The sequence below is a fragment of the Pygocentrus nattereri genome, chromosome 23, assembly GCF_015220715.1.
Source record: "Pygocentrus nattereri isolate fPygNat1 chromosome 23, fPygNat1.pri, whole genome shotgun sequence".
Lineage (NCBI taxonomy): Eukaryota > Metazoa > Chordata > Actinopteri > Characiformes > Serrasalmidae > Pygocentrus > Pygocentrus nattereri.
In genome coordinates this window covers 23,474,044-23,495,578 of record NC_051233.1, presented here as the reverse complement: position 1 = coordinate 23,495,578, position 21,535 = coordinate 23,474,044, and the positions used below count along the sequence as shown (strand labels likewise).

Here is a 21,535-nt window from a genome sequence, read left to right as displayed (position 1 = left end):
GCTGAGTCAGATGATTTATTTACCTTTGAAACAGTCTAGCAATAACAGAAGAGAGGAGTAAACACATGGAGGAGTAAACACATGCCCTAGGGTATCAGAACATTTATCAGAAAACGTTCAAAGCAGGGAGCAGAGTTTGCTGTGGGGACCTGGGTGCATTCTTTGAAGATCACTCCACTACATCCCATGCTCAATTATGCTGCTCGCCTTAATTACAGTACAACTCAAATGCAAACATTGCCTCAGTCCATTTCATGACAAAAGTTCCCGCCACATCAAGAAAACAGAATGAACTGTTACTTATAAGTTCTAAAACTGGCAAACCTTGACCAGAATCAAATACCAGCACTAAACTAAACATATGTAATGGAATCAAATAATTCAGTAACATAAAACACCTGAATACTGCTTTGAAGCTGAGACAATCAAAACCTTAAACAATAGATTGCAAAGTATCAGAAATGTTGAATACATAAAGATCAGTTTTGGTCACTTCTAGGCTATGAACATAACTCTTGTTCACCTGTTTTGGCATTATTAGCCAACCTCAGTAATTAATAGATCAACAAATAAATAAAATTAATTGCCCAAAGCTAGCATAACATTGGTTTAAAGTTCATTCGACTTCAATAAACTTCACTGTTCTCAAAAATGCTATGAACTATAAAGAGCTTACACACAGCCTTCATTCACAGTCTGAAGACAGAGAGGTACCACATTATGACCCTAGTGGAATGTGTTCCAAAACAACTTACACCAGTGTTGATTCTTTAATGCGACTGTTATCTTGTAGAAGTGTTAAAAATTTATCATAAAATTAAATGAAAGCCAATTTCCTCAACAGAGGAAAAGAGGAAAACAGCAATTAGCGCCATTTCAGTTTTTGGCAGGAAAACAGAAAAGGTACAAAATTGTACAGGTTCATTTACATATTTCACATTAATCAGTGGCGAATGTTATGCAGCAGTAGTACTAAGTAGTAAATTTAGAGAAACTATAAAGGAGATCAGTATTTATACAATAAATATGAACCAGTGCTATTCTACACAACTTCACAGTGTTATCTGCAATTAAATATCTTTGCATTGACCACCAGATCTGAAGTGTAAAGAGAAACAATCGGGCAACTGTAACTTTCATTAGAGCTAATGAAACAAACCAAAGGCTGAGAGGAACATCATAAGGTTGAGTGCATGTGCATAGGAAATCATGAGATGAAGCCAATGATGGGCACTGTGGCTTTATAGAAGATTAGCGGAGGTCGTTCTCGTCCTCCTGAATGGTCTTCTTAATTCTCAGTAGCATGCTGGTCTGCCACTGGTCCAGCCTTGTGATGGAGTCAAACTCCTTCACCTAAAAGTGGGGCAAGACAATTGTGTGTTTTTTCATTAGCAATATTCTGGCCAGAACCTTTAAATACCATGGTATTCCAGGGGCAATCCAGAAGGGCAGGGAATTAACAAACAATAGGAGTTTCTATCAATATAAACCCAAAGTATTCAGACTTCTTTCCCTTTTTAAACAGACAGAAATGTCTGTTGTTTGCGTTCTCATTTTTTAGCTATCTGCTTCCAAAAATTGAAAAATATATAGTATTGTGTACTTACAGCATCTGTAAACGCATCAACATCCTGCTCCTCATATGCATCAAGAAGTTTCTGTAAAAGAAAAGCGTGAAAGAGCTTAATCACATGTTTACTTATGGAACAATCACACTTTCAATTCATAGTGGCCTCTGAGCACACATTTAAAGTTAAGAAACATTTTTCAGTATTGCATATTATAATTTGTGTAACAACAGGATCATGTAAGTATGTTGTGGTTTAAAGGGCCCATATTCTAAACTTTTTTCATGTATTCCACTTATAACTTTTGGGTAGATTGATTTACCAAAATGCTCCTAATTAATCTGACCATTTTACAACCTTTCCTCAGAATGAAACATTCTGTTTTCGTTACTGTGGCTTGATGTATGTACATCACCTCTGCTCTGACTAGCTGCTCTGTATTGTGTCTCATTGAAAAAGAAACCCAGACTGGAACACTTCATATAACTTCACCATGAATGGGTGGAGCTAAACGGCTACAGGCTGAATACTGCATATATGTAAAAGTGTTGGTTTTTATGACATTACAAAAACAATTCAAAGCCGAATATTTTTGCTGCTTAGTTTCTTTACATGTACTTGGGAGTGAATAATGTGTTCTGAAACTTATTTATCTGCATACTAACCTTAACAAGTTTACACTCCCTGGCATCCGAGAAGGCAGGAAACATTTCCTCGTATCTCTGCACGGCCAACTAGATGATAAATGATGAATAAAGCAATGAGAGATCATTTATACCGTTATAAATGTGTCTGTGAAGTTGCTGACAACATTGTTAATAACAATAATAATCACCTTGGCATTCAGCATATCTACGCAGAAGTGACACAGTGCTGCCTTGAAGAAATGGTCCTTAGCCCCATACTTCAGCAAGGTGTTATCCATGGAGTATGTTCCAATCTGAACATTCACAAGTTGGAGTTTAGAAATACTGAGTGAGGTTACTTGCACTGAAATGACAAAACAAACTGATTATTATTTGTTTATGATGTTTTCTGTATACTTAAGTATTCACCTGCTCATATATTTCAATAGCTTTCTGGTACTGTTCCAGCTGCGCAGCATATGTGGCCACTTTAAGCAGGCACTTGTTGGCTGAACTACAGCAAGAAAAAGAAAGTGATTAGAGCAACATTTTCTAGTTAGGAATAGGGGTTGGGTTGTTTAAGCAAAATAGGACAGTTTGCATCCCTTACATTAGTTCACAATTATTACAGCTTAACAATGACCATTTATTGTGCATATCTTTAAAAATAACTTTTTAAAATAATAATAAAGGTAAAATCTTCCACAATTTGAGGCCAGAAAACAAAAAAAATATATATTTTTGCAAATTCATTTGGGGGCGATTCACACTGATTTTGTTGTTTGTTGAATTTGTCCTTCATTTACGCCGATGGGAAATATATGGAATAAGTTTAAATGTAATCAAAAGCTTCTGTGTACACTAAATTATCAATTGCTCAATTGCTACAAAGAACTGAATTCAACAGTGGTATTTAAAAAATTTGTAAACAGATATAAATTCGTTGAGTACCTAAATCCTCAGTCATTCCTGTTACTGTTAAGTGTCTTTTAAAAATATCATTACAGCTGTAAAATTAGGATAAATTGCAACTTTTGATCTGAAGAAGAGGATGGTGGAATTTAAAACAAGCTACCTGCCATAATTTTGTCCATTTTTCCTCATTATGAATAGGATTGTCAAGTTAACAACATTAACTCTGTTACTTTAATTTAACTCATCATATTCATATATTCTATGTTCATGAACAGACGGGCAGCATTTAATCAAGGAGCTTTCAACATTAGGGAAACACTGGAGAAACTCCAAAATACCTGGTAGATTCCTCCCCTTTGTAATAATCTGCAGCCTGCTCGTAATGGGCGACGGCCTATGAACATCAAAAAACTGAATGAAGGAGAATGTCCACAGAGAAACTGTCATTAGATAATCAGCCACTGTATTTAAATGTAATGGATCACAAAGCAATGTTTAATATAAACAGAGCAGGCCCTACTGGCCATCTGTTGTACCATTTAGATAACTATCAAGAGCGTTCACAGTAAAGTACAGATCTCACTCACCTTATCAACGTCCACCAAGTCAGATTCATAGATCTCGGCTATGGAGATGTGGTGTTTTGCTGCAATGGTGAAACGTCCCTGTGAAAACCAATAAGAAGTGAGTCAGATCACAGCAAGATAAACAGTAACAACATTGGTGTCTTTCATTACTGAAGATACTATATGTGCCACTATATGTTTATCCACTGGTTTGTAAGATGATAGAACATTAATTTCTCACCATATCTGTGTAAATATCAATGGCCCTGCCGAGACACTTGATGGCCTCTGAGGAAATCAGATATACAAAGTGGCAACATTAAAATAGAGAAAGGTATTTATAGTAAAACTTATTGTACTACTCACATAGACAATCATTCAAATTTTTACAATGTAGAAAATGAAAACACACTACCTTGAGGATCTGCTTTTTTGTAAGCATTGCCAGCATCAATAAAGTTAACGGCAGCATCGTGTTTGCTCTGTATTTGCAATCGCAGCTTGGCTGCTTTGCAGAAAGCATCTCCAGCCGCTGAAAGAAAGTTACCAGGCAATATGTTGGACTAAATTCTGGAAAGGAAACTTCTTATTCACCAGGCTCTTATCTGAATATTCTGTTCCACTTTAAATGGGAATTCCAGAGATGTTCTCTATAATTCAGTAGTTGAGATGTGATCAGTCATTCAGAATTGTCTGATGTGAAATGACATTGTGGAGAAACTTACTGTGGTGCTTTTAGGAGCCAAATGTCCTGATGTCTACATTGCAAATACAGCCATTTTATTTACTATCCAAAACCACCAATGAACCTAAATGTTTCAACTGAGTTTTTAATGTAAAACCAATTATAGTAAAACAATAATCAATCTAAAAAAACTAGACTACCCTTCATGTATCCCTCCATCATGAATGGATTAAAATAAACTGATTCAAATGTTTTAGATCAAAACTACTATAACTATTATAAAACAATGTATCAGGCCTCAGGCAGCGTACTCATAACCACTTCAAGTACTTCCGGTGAGGGAGCTTTGAGATGCATTAATCTTCTTAGACGTCTGGTTCCTATCACCACCACTGTAAACAATTCTGACGTTGCAAGTTTCTCTACAACTATGCATTTCACACCAAACCACTCTGAATAATTTTGTTGGCATATTAACTACTTAATTAGAAAATTCTGAAAAACCCTTTGGAGTTTCCCTTTAAATTGTGCAAGTGTTACCTTTTGAAGTCTGTACCATTTAAGGTGAAAGTTTGAAATTTGAACAAGAGGCTGGCAAACACGAAGCTAATTTCAGTGAATAATTTGAGTGAAAAGAGATTAGGCTTATGAGTGTGAATCATTTCTGACATACCGTTCCAGTTCTTTGCCATCTTCAACATATTAGCAGCTCGTACGTACATGTCACAGGCCTCCTCTGCTTTAGAGGAGCTCCTAGATTTAAAAAAGCAGTGTTGATACATTTAATATGCATGTACTGTGCATGAACATCCTGAACTGACCACAAAACCATGCACTAATGTAGCATCCAGTAACGACTGTGTCTGTCCTACTGCGAAGGTTGTAATTACATGTTTATTATGCGATTATTTAACAGACCTACCAATGTATTGTAAAAGACCACACTCTTAAAAAGATGGCTCTTCGCTGGTTCTTTAGAAAAGGCAATGGTTCTATTTATTACCATGAGTCCAATATAGAACAATTTCATTCCTAAGTGGTTCTTTGCATAGTGAAACAGTTCTTCAGAGTGAATGAAAACATGCTGTTTACGGTTCTTTTTAAAATGGTCCTATTTGGTGCCCAAAAAGGTTCTATACAGAACCATTTCATGTTTAATGAATGGTTCTTCAGGTTGATGGGCAATGTGCTGTATGTGGTTTATACAGAACCATGTCAACATTTTAAAAAATAAACAAAACATTGTCCATCAATCTGAAGAACCACGTCAACATGCAAAGAACCATTTAAGAGCGAAATGGTGAGCTATAGAGCTCATGTTTCCAAGCAGAACCACTGCCTTTACTAAAGAACGCTTAAAGCGTCCTTTTAAGAGAGCACCTTGCCTGGCCACAGGGACAGGGACTAGTTTAAACCAACCCGGCGGCTAACCGCTCACCCAAAAAATGTTCCAAAGAACGACCCTGAAGTTTTCATTTTCTTGTCAGCTTCAGCCATTAAAGCCATGGCTTCCTTCTCCTTTCCAGAATAGTCCATGTTGTGTGTCTGGTCTGTTTACGTTTTTAAGCTAAATGTATCTAAAGCTACTGCGCAGCTCGCTTCACATCAGCTGCATCTGCTGTGTTTTTATGGACACAAGCAGGAAGGGCACTTACGCCGACGCGACAGTCCTAGGGACCGTCGCAAAAGAGCACGTCTTCTTAGTCATAGGTTCCAGATATCAAAGTAAAGATCTGATGATGCATTCAATGAAATCCCTTTTTGACGTGTACAGCAGTAGCTCGGGTCTTATTTACCTGTTTCCAGTGCTCATTAACAGCATTGGGAACACTACCCACGGCTTCTACGACTTTAACGACTTAGGGTATTCTCCGTTTTCCGAAGATCTCGATTTAGACTCCAGTCCTTACGGCAGCCGGCCAAAGCGTTTCCAGTGTAGAGGTCGTAAACGTGAAAAGAGGCCGTTTAGGAATTCTACGATGTTGTAAAGTGCGAAATAAAGGTATTATTTATGTTCATGCACATTATTTGTGGTGTTAGTAATGTGATTGCATCCGAATGTAACCTGCCCGTGCTGCGATTTGATGCGAGGACGTGCGCTCTTTGTGACCATGGCATGCAAGGTATTACGTGATTGAGATGTTGCTGACCATTACGGCCCGGAAGAACATTCAAGTGAACTGAACCGAAATGCGATAAAATGCTTTTTCAAATAATGTTTCCACGTTGGAAAGTATGTTTTCTACATCTTTTAGTTAATTACGTGGTAATTACGATTCCCCTTGTGTTTTCGTGCCTGAACGTTTGGAAACAAATGTGGATACTAAGACTAAATACACACTAACGTTTCTTAACCCAGTTCTTGGGGCCTCCACATCATCCCAGAGCCCAACACGTTTGGTTAGAGCAAAAATGTGGAACAGCCTGGCCCACGAGGACTGTGTAGAGAAACGCTGTTATGCATATTTTTTTTCTTTCTTCTGGTAGACCACAGCTCGAAGCCACACACATGGAATTCCCAGTTCGAAGGCGGCCTGGTAATCTAGGCACTCCAACCCTGAGGAGAAGGATGGACCGTATGTTACCTTTTTCTGAGCGCCGCACGTCCAAAGTGTGGGACCACTACACCCAACTTAGTATGTACAGAGTTGAATGTAACCACTGCAAGAGGCAGCTGTCTTTTCACAACAGCACCACCTCAATGAGGGAGCACCTGGGGCGCAAACACAGCATTCGTGATGGAGCAGTTCCCCCTCCCAACACAGCGGATGTCCATAATCCATCAGCATTACATCAACAAATGGTTCAGTCCAATTTACTTAATAGCAGATTTGCCACATCCGGTACTGCAGTCGATGCTTCAGTAGGTGCATTTCAGCCGGTAGTGCCGGTTGTTGTGAAAGAGGAGCATCATGAGCAGCTATCAGTTGAGGGAGGTGAAACCAAACATGCTTGCTCCACATATCCCCCTAATGCTGCTGGAGGAGGTGGCACGTCAAATGCTAACACCATCTCCAACCAAGACATGGACATAACATACGGATTTTCTACAGATGAGATCAACAGCACACTCATCAGCAGTGGTGGCAGCAATAACAACAGTGGCACTAGGGGTTGCAGTGACAAACGGGCTGGGGTCTTAACAGATCTGATCCTGGAGATGGTATTTAGAGACCTCCAGCCTCTGTCAGTGGTTGAAGAGAGAGGATTTAGACTGTTGCTTAGCTGCCTTGAGCCTAATTATCCAGTGCCATCGCCTTCCTTGCTTGGCAGCCTTCTGTGGCATCGTTATCATATTCTCAAACAATGCCTTCAGCGCCATCTTCAAACAGGCCTTGCTCCTCGCTGTCTGGCCCTCTGCACTGAACACTGGCGATCTGTAGAAGGCTGTGGGGTTGAAGGTAGTGGTCAGTCCTACCTCACTGTCAGCGCACATTTTGTTGACTCCAACTGGCGCCTGGCCCGCTGTGTTCTAGAGACTCGGCCAATACCTGAATACAAAGGAAACTCCGCTAACCGCGGCCTTGATAAGTTTGCAAGTATCTTAAAAGCAGTTCTTTCAGAATTCAACCTTCCTGAGAATTATGTGTTTTGTGTTGTTCATGACACACCCTGGGGTGCTGATGGTAGGAGGCAGAGCAACCTAGCACTTGACCAGGAATATCAACAGGAATTTCCTGGACCCAGTCATGCTCCTGTTCTGTCCATTACAGAGGGCTGGGAACCAGTTCTTTGTGCAGGGGAGGCTCTCAAGCTATGCGTCCAGGAAGGACTTTATGTAGAGACTGTGAGACAGGCGCTTGCAGATGCCCGTGGGATTGTACTACACTTCCAGCATGACATGAATGCTGCAGCAGCTCTGAATCAGAAAGCTGAGGCTGCCAACAAAGGTGCAGCACGCCTGGTCCTGGACGACCCTGGCCGCTGGGCCACAGCCATTGACATGTGTGAGAGCCTGCTGGAGCTCAAGTGGGTTGTAAGTTCAGTTCTGGAAGAGCAAAAGGCAGCAACTAACTTGGCTGATCATCAGTGGCGTTTATTACATGAAATGGTGCCAGTGCTAAGGACTGTGCGCATCGCAGCATCCTTCCTTAGTGAGGACATCAATGCCGCAATTTCTGCCTTGATGCCATGTCTCCAAGGAGTATCCCGACTTCTGGGGCAGAACATGGCTGAGTGCAGCTGCCCTGTGGTTAGAGGAGTCATGGAAAGGATCCGTGCTGGGATGGAGAAGCGCTGGAGGCTGAGTGATGAGGAAGCTCTGCTTGAAAGTCCTGCTGTCTTATCCTCATTCTTGGATCCAAGATTCAAAGAGATGCGATTCCTCAGCCCACATGCCCGCAGCAAGCTGCATGACAAGGTGAAAGAACTGTTGTCTGTTCAGGCTTATACAGACGATGCGGAGGTGGACCAAGAAATAGATAGAGGCTTGGAAGTCAGAAGAAATGAAGCAGGAGGGGAACCTGCAGTTTTGGGCCTGGATGACACATTGCCTATCCCCACAGTGGCATCCTTGGATTCACCTGAGTCATGTGCTTCAGGAGAGGAAGGTGACAGCATTGAACTGCAGCAGAACGAGAACTTTACCACCGTCTCATCTCCAGAACAGGTCAATGAGAACATGCTTGTGGGTTCACCTTCCAAAGCCACCAGTGGCCGTAAAAGAACAGCCAGCGCAGCTGGACTAACATCACCATTAAGAAGTGACCGGCAGCTCACTGCCCGAATGCGAATGAGTCCTTTTCCTCAAACCATGTATGATATTCTTCTAGGTGAGGATCCAACTGAACGGATGCCTGAGATCCACCAACAGCTGGAGAATTATATCGCAGAACCGCTGTGCAAACGCAGCCTCTCGCCTCTCCACTGGTGGCGCAACAAGGAGCACCGCTTCCCAGCGGTGGCCCGACTCGCACGAAAATATCTTGCAATTCCAGCTACTGCTATCCCTGCTGACCGGGCTTTTGCCCCAAGGGAATCTGCTTTGGCCCACAGGAGAGCCATGCTCGGGCCTAAGCATCTTGACCATGTCTTGTTTCTTCATCAGAACTGTGATTATGTGGAACAGCTCAAAGGTGGACCTTCAGGGCATCGAGACAGTGACCATAACAGTAGTGTCAGTGGGAACCAAAGTAGAGAGAGTCTTTATCAGACTTTAGTGTCATATGACAACAAGGTTTGAGTGACAAGAGCTGTGAGGACTATGGATGGACACATTACTCTTATGCACAAATCAATTATGACAGTTAAACTTCTTGAATGTAAGAAGGTCATATTTGAATGGGGCACTTTCACAGTCTTATTTTTCAAACGTATCAAAATAAGCTTCTTGTGGTCTGTGATTAAAAAACCCTGACTAGTCTATAAGGATTCATGTAATATCTATGAGTTTTGAATTCAACAGTTGTGCAGCTATTTAAGATTATATTTACAGTGACCAGAGAAATGTCATGACTAGCTTAAAACAACAATTCCTATTCCGTATAAGGAAATTACTACACTACCTTTTTTTAGTGTTTGGGCTCTAGGAGTTCTGGAAAATGGTTTGGTCTTTGTCTTGTGATTCCAATGTGTTTATTGTTATGCATAATGGATACTTTTATGTGCCTGTTAGATATTGCTTATATGGTATGTTTTGAGTTACAGGGTAAAATATACTGTTACTTAAAAGTTATTGTCTCTCAAACATTGATGTTTGATTGTGATGATGACAGATAAAGTATTGCCAAGTCCATGCATGCATTTCAGCAGTTATTGTTTCATCCATTTACGTAGAAATCATAAAAAAATGTCATGTTCTGTAACTTGTGACATCAAGTATTGGTTATCTTCCCTCAATGTGACAATAGATTTTAAACTGTAATCCATGAACTGCATGTCAAATTAAAGTGTTGTATGGAAAAGTGGAAAAGAAAGCATTACTGTGAAGCTAGGCAAGCAAGTCAATCTAAGAGATTTTATTTCACACAAAATCTAAATACAACTGTATTTTTCCTCATACTGTTAAACCATCGATAAACAGCAGCCTATTTGTAATCTGTAAAGAAGATATTAAGGTCCAACAAGCAATGTGAATTCCCTGTATTTCAGCTCAGATGAAAAAAAAAAGGTCACGGCTGTTCCAAAAAATGTTCTAAATTATTTCTTTAGGTTTTAAATGCACCTCATGTCAAAGTGTAAACAGTGCAATCAAAAATTGCAGCTAAAACGTGGGAAAGAGAGAAAATCTACAACATGAATACACATCTACTAATTCCCCTAAAATATGACGAGGCATACTGTCCATGAATTACAGTATTTCATAAAGGAGAGTCCCTCTGTCAATACATAAGTATAAGGTGCCAAAAATGGTGAATAATGTCAAAAAGTATAAAGAACTTGGTATAAAACAACTGTGGTATAAAAAAATTTTCTTGATGCCAGAATAAGAACATATCAAGAACTTGGATCTTGGAACCAGAACATAAAGAAATACAAGAATATGTATTTTCAGTCCCTACTGTACCGGAACATGGCAAATTTAGCTATTACAAGCGATGTTTACATGGATATTTTAAAAAATCATTTCAGAACTGGCCACAAAGGTATTTATCTTCTATTAAATTCCGCCAGTTTAATCCGCAAGTTTCTAATTAATTACTTCTATCAGAGATGTCAATGATATGACTGGCTGAAGTTATACAGTTATACAGATACATATCTTTGTTAAATCCTTAAACCCACTTTGGATGTCCGGAGGACTTCATCTGACCTCTGGCCTGTCCTCTTCTTGATCTTGGCTGAACACACACAGTAGATTATTCTTGTTCCTGATGCTGGAGGGTCCTCATATGAGCGCTGTGGCTCTTTGCATTAAGAAAATTGAATCTTTGTAACATAAACAAAGGACATATAAAGCCATTTAAGACCAACTTACTATGACAAAATTTTAAGTTATACAGTATTTCCTGAAATATTCTTGTTTTACATATTGTTTCATTTTCCCTGATTACTAATAAGCTAATTTAAAACCCTTGCTGAGTTAGAAAACACTGCAGTAAGCAGAGTAGCAGCACTTTTGAGCTGAAACTCAAATGGCCCTCTACTCCTGATATAGTGTATTACAGCTGTATACCAAAGTTTGAACATCCCCAGTCAAATGATATGTACTGGTAATTTTCAGAGTGAAAATAAATGAACACATCTGCTACAGGGAACAAAATGTTAAATTCAGCAAATGAACAATAATTGTGCATCAAAATATGCAGAAGTGTGTTTTCTGTAGAGGATGTGTAAACCTATTTTCACTTTTGAATGCATTTTTGTCATTTAATAAGCATTGCACAAACTTTTGCATATGACTGTCATGAAATTATGGGATTCTACACCTAAGCAGTGCATATATTTGTCTAAACGAGAGGTATTGTGGATCAAGTTTAGGACTAGGAAGTTAACCACTGACCTAACTGCCATTTGCTATACATACTTGGTACAATAGTCCAACATAGCAGTCTAAACCTGCCACACTTCTCAAAACTATATTTATTCACTGTTCTCGGCATACCGGCATTCATGTGTTCCCTTTGGTCTGTTCAAAGATCTCCTGATCCCAGACCTAGTCTCAGACTTGTCCTCTGCTACACTATGAAACTCAACCTACACCCAGTAAAACAGATAAGTGTTGGTTATTTATTACGGTAATCTCAGGCAAAAACATTTATGTACACTACTTATGTATACTGTTATTATGATATGGATTCAGACTGTAAAGCTTTGATTCTTCTAAGCAGGTGGGCAGGCCTGAGCAGAACGTTTGAAAGAGAAGCTGTGCATACTAGTTTATGTATATCTATCTCATATTAAAGAACCTACTGAGTTCTGTGCAGTTCTGTCTGCTTTTTCTACTCTTTTGCGCTGCTTCAACTTCTTCAGCTTCTTAATGGCATAGTAATACTCCACACACTGGGAAACAGATTTGGTCTGTAACTGTAGAAAAGATCCATTATTCTAGTCATGAAGTGAATGTAACATAAGCTCGATTGCCTTTTGATTGTCTTACCATGTTGTGAATCAGCTGAAAGTCCTTATCATGCTTGAGCAGTGCTTTCTGAAACAGTTTCCTCTCCTGAGCGTTCCACTGGTCTGACCCTGCCATTTACTATTTAATTATTACACAAAATACTATCTTACCTTATGTTTAAATAATATCAGTATGGACTTGCCAGAAAACCACATAATGTATACCTGTATAGTGGTAGTCACTTAGTGGATGGGAGGAGGTCCGATAATCTTCCCTCACTAAGAGCAAATCCAGAGCAGCCTGGTAAAAAGCAGTTTACATTGTCAGAGGTGGCTGGGCAACATGACAAATTTAGTCTTGTAAAAGATAAAAACATTTCTCATACTGTATCTACAACTATTGAGCCTACTAGAATGTCTCCTTGGACTTCATGCAGACAGTGAAGGGCAAGTTCAGTGTTGGTGCCCCCTCCTGGTAGCACACTGGAACAGCACATGTTCAGAAACACTGTAACTGTGGCACATAAGATACACAGACAAGCTGTTTTAGTTTTCTCAGTAAGACACTCAAATAGTACATCAAAGGGTACAATTTCTCTGATCCTGTTTAAAATAATTACCTATAAAAGGATGTAGGCAAAAACACTATAAATTATAAAATAAAGGAACAGTTGATGTTCTAAGCGGTGAATTTTATTCCAAATGAGGTTGATCAGCCAGGGCGGTTTGTGTCCAAAGATTGTTTCTTAACTGTTGAGCAGGAGTTATAAAGTTAATGCGATAAAATGCAACGGAAGCTCATGCACCACCAATAAGCACTGCGCTAACTGCACGCATAGGTCGTGATACCCATATGGCGTTAGGTAAATAGACTTTCTTGCGTGCTTTCTAACACTTCTGACATTGTATTACATACTGTTAAAATCTATATCAATAAAAAATCTATAAAAAGGGAGACATGGCACACAACAATAATAGCAGTCACCCTTAAATTTGATTTATTTTTACTTTTATAGATTACAGTGAGGGATGGAAATGGCCAGATTCTACAGTGTTAAGCCCAGTGTTAAGCCCATAAAAATAAACAGCACTTTCACTGAAACTTTTTTCACTAGTGACATAACACACAGAATCCATACAAGCTTTCCAACAAGGCAGAGTCTACAATGCGAATTGTCAAACCCATCAAAACAACCACTACTGCATCAGAAATACTAATAAACTTCTTCCATTATGTGATCTAGACTATCCAAATTGTTCATTGTCCAGTTGCTTTTACATTAGATATTAGATTGTTTCTACTTTATATTCAAGTTGCATTAGTTAACATTTTAAATTATAGTGTACATTTCAAAGTAAGCCAACTTAGTGAATTGTTTAGCAATGAACACAGAGACTACATATCCAAACAAAAAGGGAAACACCACTTTTATTACCGATTTTGTAGTTTTTTGGCTGCCTTCACATTATAAACACATTGTATACTGGCATTCTTTACCATAGAGGCAGGGTGGGCAGAGACTAACTGGTTGTAGTTTAAACATGAGGTGCATTTAACAGACATTGAAACAAACATTGTTCTACTTTGTGACTGCATCATTTTCCACACATCAAAAAGAAGAATAACTGTCAATATGCTGGTCAAATGGTGGGAAAGAACTGTTGCAAATAACGAGAGCATAATGACCTTATTATAAACTGATAAAACATTCTATCTCTAAGAGTTCATGGAAACTCTTTCATGCTTTGGCATTTTAATGAATTTGCTTTTTTATGTGGATGTTTCCTCTTTTTGAGGAAACACTGTTCATCACTACTATCATCATGAATATTACAGTGATTGTTATCCAATATTAACTAATAATCTTAAGGTATTACTACTGTGAATAATCTTGTGAGTACATCTTGGACTTTGTGTCCATTGTTCTTGTGATCAATTTGCTTGCTTAAAATTAAAATTGATCACAAAAATGGAAGCAAACTTCAGACACCAAACATGCCCTGGCTAATTCACTATATTCCATAAATTAGCACACCCCCCACCGAACTGTTCCTTTAAATGCACGTCTTCATAGGACTGTTAAGAAGGAATGCTTAAGCGCACCTAATAAGTATTTTGTAACATCTGGGAGACACTAACCCCTCTGTTGTGTCTCTGGGTTATTGGAGATGTCTCCCCATGGGGCCCAGACCAGCTGAGCAGGGTGTTCATCATACAGCATCAGCAGCCTGTTGCGCAGTGGAGGGATTTCAGCCTGGAAACAGGAGCCTATGTTGATCCTTCTACACAGACAAGACAAAGGAGAATAGGTAAACGGGTATATTTTATCACAGAATAGAACAAAAGAAACTTTATTTCACAGATGTCCACTGATTCTACAGTGAAACTGTAATGAACAGGAAACAAAATACCTAATCTCAATAGAACTGAACAGGGTGGAGTTGACTTACGGCTCCACACTGACAACTGTATTGTCTATCATTAAAGACATCATGTCTTGCTCATCTAGACAGAAAAAGAGAGGAGCAAATAAAATGACAGTACCACTAACAGTAGAGATCATACATCATATATTCTAGATAGATAAAAAGGGTGTAGCAATGCATCATGACATTGTGCTATCGCAACTCAAAACTGTGATTATGTACATCATGGAAATGTGACAATGCGTTGTGGAGAATGGACAGTCTATTAATTACGTCATCTACTGCAACTGCACAGTTTGAACATTTACAAACAATTCACACCACCAACACTCCAGCACAGCAGTTGTACAACAGCATTATTATAGTCATTATTCAAGTTTTGTCCAAAATATCATGTGAATACAGAATCATGAACCTAGTAGAGTGGCTCAATTTGAATTATTGGCTGAATGTACCATTACACCCCTAAAAATTGGGAAAATGTATTTAGCCCAGAAAATAAGTGCTACGGTAGCAGAAAAGAAAGAACAGTGCAAATCACATAGATACAGTAGGAGGGGATTAGTAGCATACAACACTTATTGCCATAAATCGATGTAGTTCTTAATGGTGATGTGCTGATCATTTCTGGGCTGATGCAGATTATCTTACATTTTAATATGATATTATATGATAACTGTATAAAATGTACAAAATCTACATTTTTTACATTTGATACAAAGAAATATAGCATATGTTGACAGTTAAAAATATCATAAAATTAATAAAATGCATTTTAGCACAGTAGCCCACCATCGGCATAAACATTCCTGATATTTACAATTAATATAATCAAATACTGGTTTGAAATATATATATACTATATATTATATACTAAACATCTGTTCAATGCCAATAATTTTTTAGGTAGAAACCAATGTGACTCTGATATCATTGTTCATCTTGAGTGCAAGCAATTATTATTATTATAATATCTAATATATGAAGGTAATATAATGTTCTTATGATATCTAGCAGACACTCAATAACTGCTGATACCAAAGACTCCAAATTTACTATGTAAATGATTTGGAAATAACAGGTGTACTAAACTAGTAATTGCAAAATGCAATTTGTACTTTTGCTCTCAAAAAGTAAACAGAAGGTACAGTATCTGAGGTCAATACTGTATAATGAACTAGCTAATTTGGGAGATGTTTTAAGGGTGTCAGTAAAGCAGATTAATATTACATTGTGTTACATTACGTTACTATGTATAATATTTCTTTAATCTTATAAAATGCCACAAGATTACTTCTGCAATTAATTTTTGCATGATTAATTCTTACTTGAAAGACAGTGTGCTGCTGTGATCATTTGTTTTTCTTTATTAGATTTGCATGTTGTATGTTTTATTACTCACCCAGGGAGGTGCTGCAGCTACTAGGTAAGGGTGGGCATGGCTGGTACTGGGCCAGAGTGCAAAAGTACAGCCCAGTGCCTGGTCTCAGGGGGCTCAGCATTGGAGGGGGTGTATATGGGGGAGGCTGGAAGTCAGACTTCAGGTCTGCAAAGTAAGTGGGTGATCGCAGCTGGCTGGAGTAAACTGCTGCCGGCCTGCATCCCTGCCCACTGGATTCAAATGGCCTGGGGATAATCAAAGTACTCAGGAGATCAGCACGACGAGACTTTTTGGACAGGTCTTTGTCCTTCTGGTGCTTCTCTGTCTGCATGGAGACCTATAAGATTAACAGACAAGTCAATGAAGAAATGCAGACACTTGAGTGATTTATAATACAAACTCTGCACTGACTATACTAAACTATACTATACTATACTACAAGCACTGACTATACTAAAAATAACATGATTACTATCTAAATGATGTTGGACGTGGTAGCACTGCATAAATAAAGATTATGTTCACTGTCATAATAAAATCTTGTAACTCCATTTTTAGGCCACTTAGCTGCATCCAAGCCTTACATCACCAAGCGCAATGCAAAGCGTTGAATGCAGTGGTGTAAAGCACCGCCACCGGACTTTAGAGCAGTGGAGACATGTTCTCTGAAGTGACAAATCACGCTTCTCCATCTGGCAATCCTTCTAACCCTTGAGCCAAGCCTTCTCAGAAGAGTTGAAGCTGTTATAGCTGCAAAGGGTGGGCCGACATCATATTAAAACCTATGCATGTGAAGGCAGACGAGCGAATACTTTTGGAAATATAGTGTACTAACTATATTTTATTATCTGCAACATATGACATGATATATGAAAGTGAAAATATTTACAGATTGTGTTAGCAGGTTGTTGGAAGGGGCTTCCTTGCCCAGGACAGGGACAGAAACAGGAATGATGAGTGGCGACACCTGGAAGCCCTGGGATCCCTTGTTGTGTCCAACAGCTTCACCTCTCTTTTTTCTATTCTGCAGGACAAAACCAGAGACACCAAGTGAACATCTATAAGTATTTCTATAGCAAGAATGTAATAATAAGCTGCTAGCGAAAAAAAGGATACCAGGGACCTCTATATTAGAGTTTTTTTTTTTTTTTTAACTGTAATACAGAAGCTGTACCAGAGGTCAAAACACTGACTCCAATAACTGGTGATCCATTTTAACAGAGAAGGTTGTTGAAGCTTGTGGAAGCGAAGACCAGGATTGGATGCTGCAGTGAGATGGACAGTTGAGATATGTTCTGAGAAAGAACTAAACCAAAAGCATCCAACTGAGTGCAGTCAATTCATTTTCTTGAATCTTTTATTTGGTTTAGTTCTTCAGGCAACTGATCATTGCCGTTAAACAGTCTGTGTTCTGACGGTGTTTCTCAACAGCAGCAACCTTCAAAAGTTCTAAACTGTGATCAACTAAATATTTTGTATTTACACTTTCACTTAAAACACATTTCCTGACCTGGCATCAGACTCTCTTCCACACTGTGTCATAGCACAACAAAACTACACTGAATTATCCACTCTCTTTATGGTGGGAATCTGTGCATACACTAGCATTCAAATGTTTGGAATCAGTGTTTTCAGTGTAAAACTATTTTTGTTGCAGATACATGTATAAAACTATTTTAACATGTGCAACTCAACAAACTTTAAATCAAAAAGGAAACTAACAAGCTGTAAAAAAATGACAAATGGTGCTGTAGATGATTCTGCAAAGAGCAGTCAATAAAATGAATATCCTTAATGCTTTGTACTTTAAATTCAACATATAACAATAAATAAAAAAGACTGCAGTGATGAGGTTTGGGTCAATGTTGATACCCAGTATATTTCATGCACACTTGATACCAATACTGATGCATAAACATTTATGAAATGTACAAATTGGGACTAGAGCAACCTAAATAAACAAAATAAATCATTTGTTTCTGTAGGGTTACAAATGCAGTAAATTGAACAAAATGCATGCATTTCAGCACAGAAGCCCAATGTCACCTAATCATTCAGAGTACAATAAATACCAACAAACACTGGTTTGAAATATCAGTCAAATCAAAACATCTCTCCAATGGATATCATTTTTTTAGAAGAAATTCCCTACTAATATCATTGTGCATCCCTAATAATTGTGGTATATCGTTCAACATTAATTACCCAAATGCCTAAATACTTGAAATATTGAACAAAATATTTAAAAATGCCTTTTGGAATACAAAATAATGTGACAAGCAACTGCTAACTTCTGAACTGTAGCATCAAACAAAAGCAAATTGTCCATGCAAAATGGCTGATAACCTACAGTGTGACATGTAATACCTTGATTGTGTGAGAGGGGCCGCTCTCTGTACTGAAGGATGCCATTGCCACCTGACTGGGAGAGAAGAGGTATGCAGAGCTGAGCCTGGCCCGTCTCTGTGTACTGGCTCTGGGATCAGGTACAGGAAGGGCAGGAATTTTAGGAGTCTTCTTTCTCACTCTTCTCTTTCTGCCTTTGGATAGAGGTGGACCAAGAAGACCAGGAGGTGCCCTTTGGCGAGTTGATGTTGATGCCACTAATCCAAACTCACTATGTGATTTATAACATGGCTGTGTTCCACTAATGAATGAGGCTTGCTGCTTGTTCTGAGGTTTCAGTTGTTGAAGGCTATGCTTCTGTAAAATGGGTTGATTCTTCTTGGGGCAAGCAGGGGAGGCCTTCAAGGCTTGTTCTTCTCCAGCATTAGCTGCCTCCTGGCAAGGTTGCACAGACAGGACCCCCTTTGTCATAGGGAAATCCAGATCATCTTCCCAACCTTGGAGGTTTAAAATTTTTGTTTCAGGGCTTTCCGGTGCCATTGGATCTACTCCAACAGACCATGGGTGAAGACTTGGAGCCCATTGGTTGGAGGGCAAAGCATCATGAGATGCTGGAAAGTCCACTGCTGCTAAGCCCCAGGTTTCTGAAATCACAGGTAGTTTTATATCTGACAGGCTAACTTGCTCTGGATAGTGATTCAAGCCAAGATTCCCTACCATTGAAGCAAACCCAGTGTAGCTGCTGTAACTGGCTCCACAGCAAGCATATTGTGACAGCTGAGAGACTGACGCAGGTATAGGTGGAGAGAAGAAGACAGAATGGCCCTCTGTCTCTGCAGGACTCTCCCAAGGGGTTGAGGAAGGCTGGCTGGCACACTGGCAGCAGAGAGTCTTCCTCTTCTGGTGGGTCAGCAAATGACTCATGCTACAGAGAAGGTGTGACAAGCAGCACTTTAGAGGAATAGTTTGGTGAGAAATATGATTTACAAAATTTTCTACTTACCCCAGAGATACTCTGGGCATGTTTGTAGTCCCAATTTTGCTTTTAGAACTGGAATTACAAGGCTAACTTTGCTAGCAAGAACTAGAGCTAGAATAATCACACAGGCATTCTTTTAAAAGGACCATATAATAAATAAGGTTGATGTAGTATGATGTAGTGTATAAACATATTACATATATCCACCTGTTCAGCCTACAGCAGTTTAGCCCTGCCCATTTATGCTAAAACTGTAAGGAGGGTATCAGCCCGGACAGCTTTTTGAACAATACAGAGTGGACAATAAGAACAGAAGTCTATATGAAAGGGATAAAGAAAGGTTGGAAAATGGCCATTTCAAAATTTGATCTGAATTCAAATTGAAAATTTCTTATGGCTGCTTTTGATACATAAAACCACACAAACATTATGAGTGGTCTTCAAGGAAAGAAATTACAAATAAGAGAAATCAAGGTCATGGGCTCTTTAAACAGCCACAAAGGAACAAATTTAACCACTCATTTTCCATGCATGTACAAGAAAGAGGCTCCCCTGTTTTTGCTGCAGCTCTCAAATCTTCCAAATCATGTTATTTTGTGTGGTTTTAGATTCTGTTGTTGAGGAAACCATCCACTGAAACACGGCGGGTTTGGACTTTTGGACAAGCATTTGGTGCTATGAAAATGAGTTTCACTTACAGGTGATCCTGGCGTTTAAATCCTCGCTGGCAGATATCACACACATGGGGTCTGTCTGATTGGTGGGTGAGAAGGTGTCTGTTGAGGGCGTTTGTGGTCCTGAATACTTTACCACACTCCAAACACTCATACCCAGTGGCTTTGGTTCTCCGCACAACCTCTGGAGGAATGAGCTCTGGCCCAAGCATTGATTCTGGTTCACTCAAAACGGGACTATCGTAGACTTTTAGTGAAGAAGCCAGTGGTTTCTCTGATAGGCGAAACACATAAAAGATCAATCCGATTTTACCACTTTAGGGTTGCAAATCGTATCTAACCTGTTTCAATGTGAGAAATTAAAAAAATTAGATGCCTACCAATGTCCCCGCTCATTGCAGAATCAGAGTCTATCCAAATCTGGTCCTCCAAAGAGGGTAGAGGTGAGGTTAAGGGACTGATAAAGACTATATTATCTAGGAGGTTTTCATTGAGCAGAGGCAAATTCTCATCAGGATTCACAGCTTCTGTAACCTGATCTGTAGACTGAAGTTCAGCCATGCTGCTGGGCACAAATACACATCATTTAACTTTTTCGACTCATTTAGACAAATACAAAATGATTTAAAACTAGAAAAAAATCTGGCTACACAAGTTAAGTCTTCTTCTCGAGCAAATGCTCTGTTCCACCTTAAATGCCGCAGCAATTGCATTCTAGCGCCTGTGGCTGCTGCCCCATTTAAGGTGGAACGGAAAATTCAACGTAGACGTTGGCATGAACGCCAAGCTTAGCCTCTTAGTTAACGTAAATGTAATTAAATTTAGTAACATTTTTGTTGGAACTGGTTAAAAGACGTTTTCTTTCACGTCAACTTGTGCTCGAATTTGTGTTAAAAAATCATTTTTATGCGCTCACTCTGGTCTCATATCAAAAACGTTTCAGAGCGTTATTTTGGTAATATGTTATATATATTTTGCTCAGCGGTTTGTCTTTTGTAAAATTATGAAGACATGCAAAACATTAACTGATTACGCTGCATCAGCCAAAGTGGATCGTTAGCTTAGACAAGCTAGCTTCTTGTTCTCGAGATTTTTAGGTTAGCTAATGCTGTTTATATTTTACGGTCCACCTTACATGGTGCAGCAGTTACACTCTGGCGACGGTTGCAGCTGCACCATTTAAGGTGGGACGGAAATTTCGAATAATATGAGTTACTGAATTGGCTAGCCAGGCATTTAAAACTCGCATGTAAAACCGAAACAGGTCTATTTACATGACGTGAACAATGAGCTGCCTGTGTCTTACCTACTACTGCCGACAGCGCAGGGAGGCAGCTCAACACGTGGAAACAAAATTCGAAAAAGACGAT

The 21,535-nt window shown here is 39.1% G+C and overlaps 2 protein-coding genes across 4 annotated transcripts; one reads left to right on the top strand and one right to left on the bottom strand.

Annotated features, from left to right (window-relative positions):
* Window position 1: 1 nt before the first annotated feature.
* napaa (N-ethylmaleimide-sensitive factor attachment protein, alpha a) lies at window positions 2-6,008 on the bottom strand. The gene is made up of 11 exons (XM_017699231.2): window positions 5,799-6,008; window positions 5,034-5,113; window positions 4,091-4,207; window positions 3,917-3,963; window positions 3,697-3,774; window positions 3,448-3,503; window positions 2,624-2,708; window positions 2,404-2,508; window positions 2,234-2,302; window positions 1,608-1,658; window positions 2-1,353 (listed from the first exon to the last, which is right to left on the bottom strand). Exons 1-11 carry the CDS (start codon window positions 5,894-5,896, stop codon window positions 1,252-1,254), a joined length of 888 nt encoding a protein of 295 aa, XP_017554720.1. The 5' UTR covers window positions 5,897-6,008; the 3' UTR covers window positions 2-1,251.
* A 257-nt stretch (window positions 6,009-6,265) lies between these two features.
* si:dkeyp-117b8.4 (E3 SUMO-protein ligase ZBED1) lies at window positions 6,266-10,094 on the top strand. 3 transcript variants are annotated; one of them, XM_017699196.2, is made up of 2 exons: window positions 6,266-6,362; window positions 6,848-10,094. In XM_017699196.2, the coding sequence occupies exon 2, from the start codon at window positions 6,870-6,872 to the stop codon at window positions 9,540-9,542; it is 2,673 nt and encodes an 890-aa protein (XP_017554685.1). In that variant the 5' UTR covers window positions 6,266-6,362; window positions 6,848-6,869; the 3' UTR covers window positions 9,543-10,094. The 3 variants fall into 3 exon arrangements, with proteins under 3 accessions (XP_017554685.1, XP_017554695.1, XP_037389269.1); XM_017699206.2 differs by having other exon boundaries at window positions 6,283-6,483; XM_037533372.1 differs by having other exon boundaries at window positions 6,298-6,362; window positions 6,720-10,094.
* The last annotated feature ends 11,441 nt before the right edge of the window (window positions 10,095-21,535 follow it).

Excerpts from the sequence above, each read along its gene's own strand:
- napaa (XM_017699231.2), bottom strand. The coding sequence starts at position 5,896 with ATGGACTATTCTGGAAAGGAGAAGGAAGCCATGGCTTTAATGGCTGAA. Across the intron at positions 3,775-3,916 it reads TTGATATTTACACAGATATG|GGACGTTTCACCATTGCAGC; the intron begins GTGAGAAATTAA and ends TGGTTTTCACAG. Across the intron at positions 1,354-1,607 it reads TTGATGCGTTTACAGATGCT|GTGAAGGAGTTTGACTCCAT; the intron begins GTAAGTACACAA and ends CCCCACTTTTAG.
- si:dkeyp-117b8.4 (XM_037533372.1), top strand. The coding sequence starts at position 6,819 with ATGCATATTTTTTTTCTTTCTTCTGGTAGACCACAGCTCGAAGCCACA.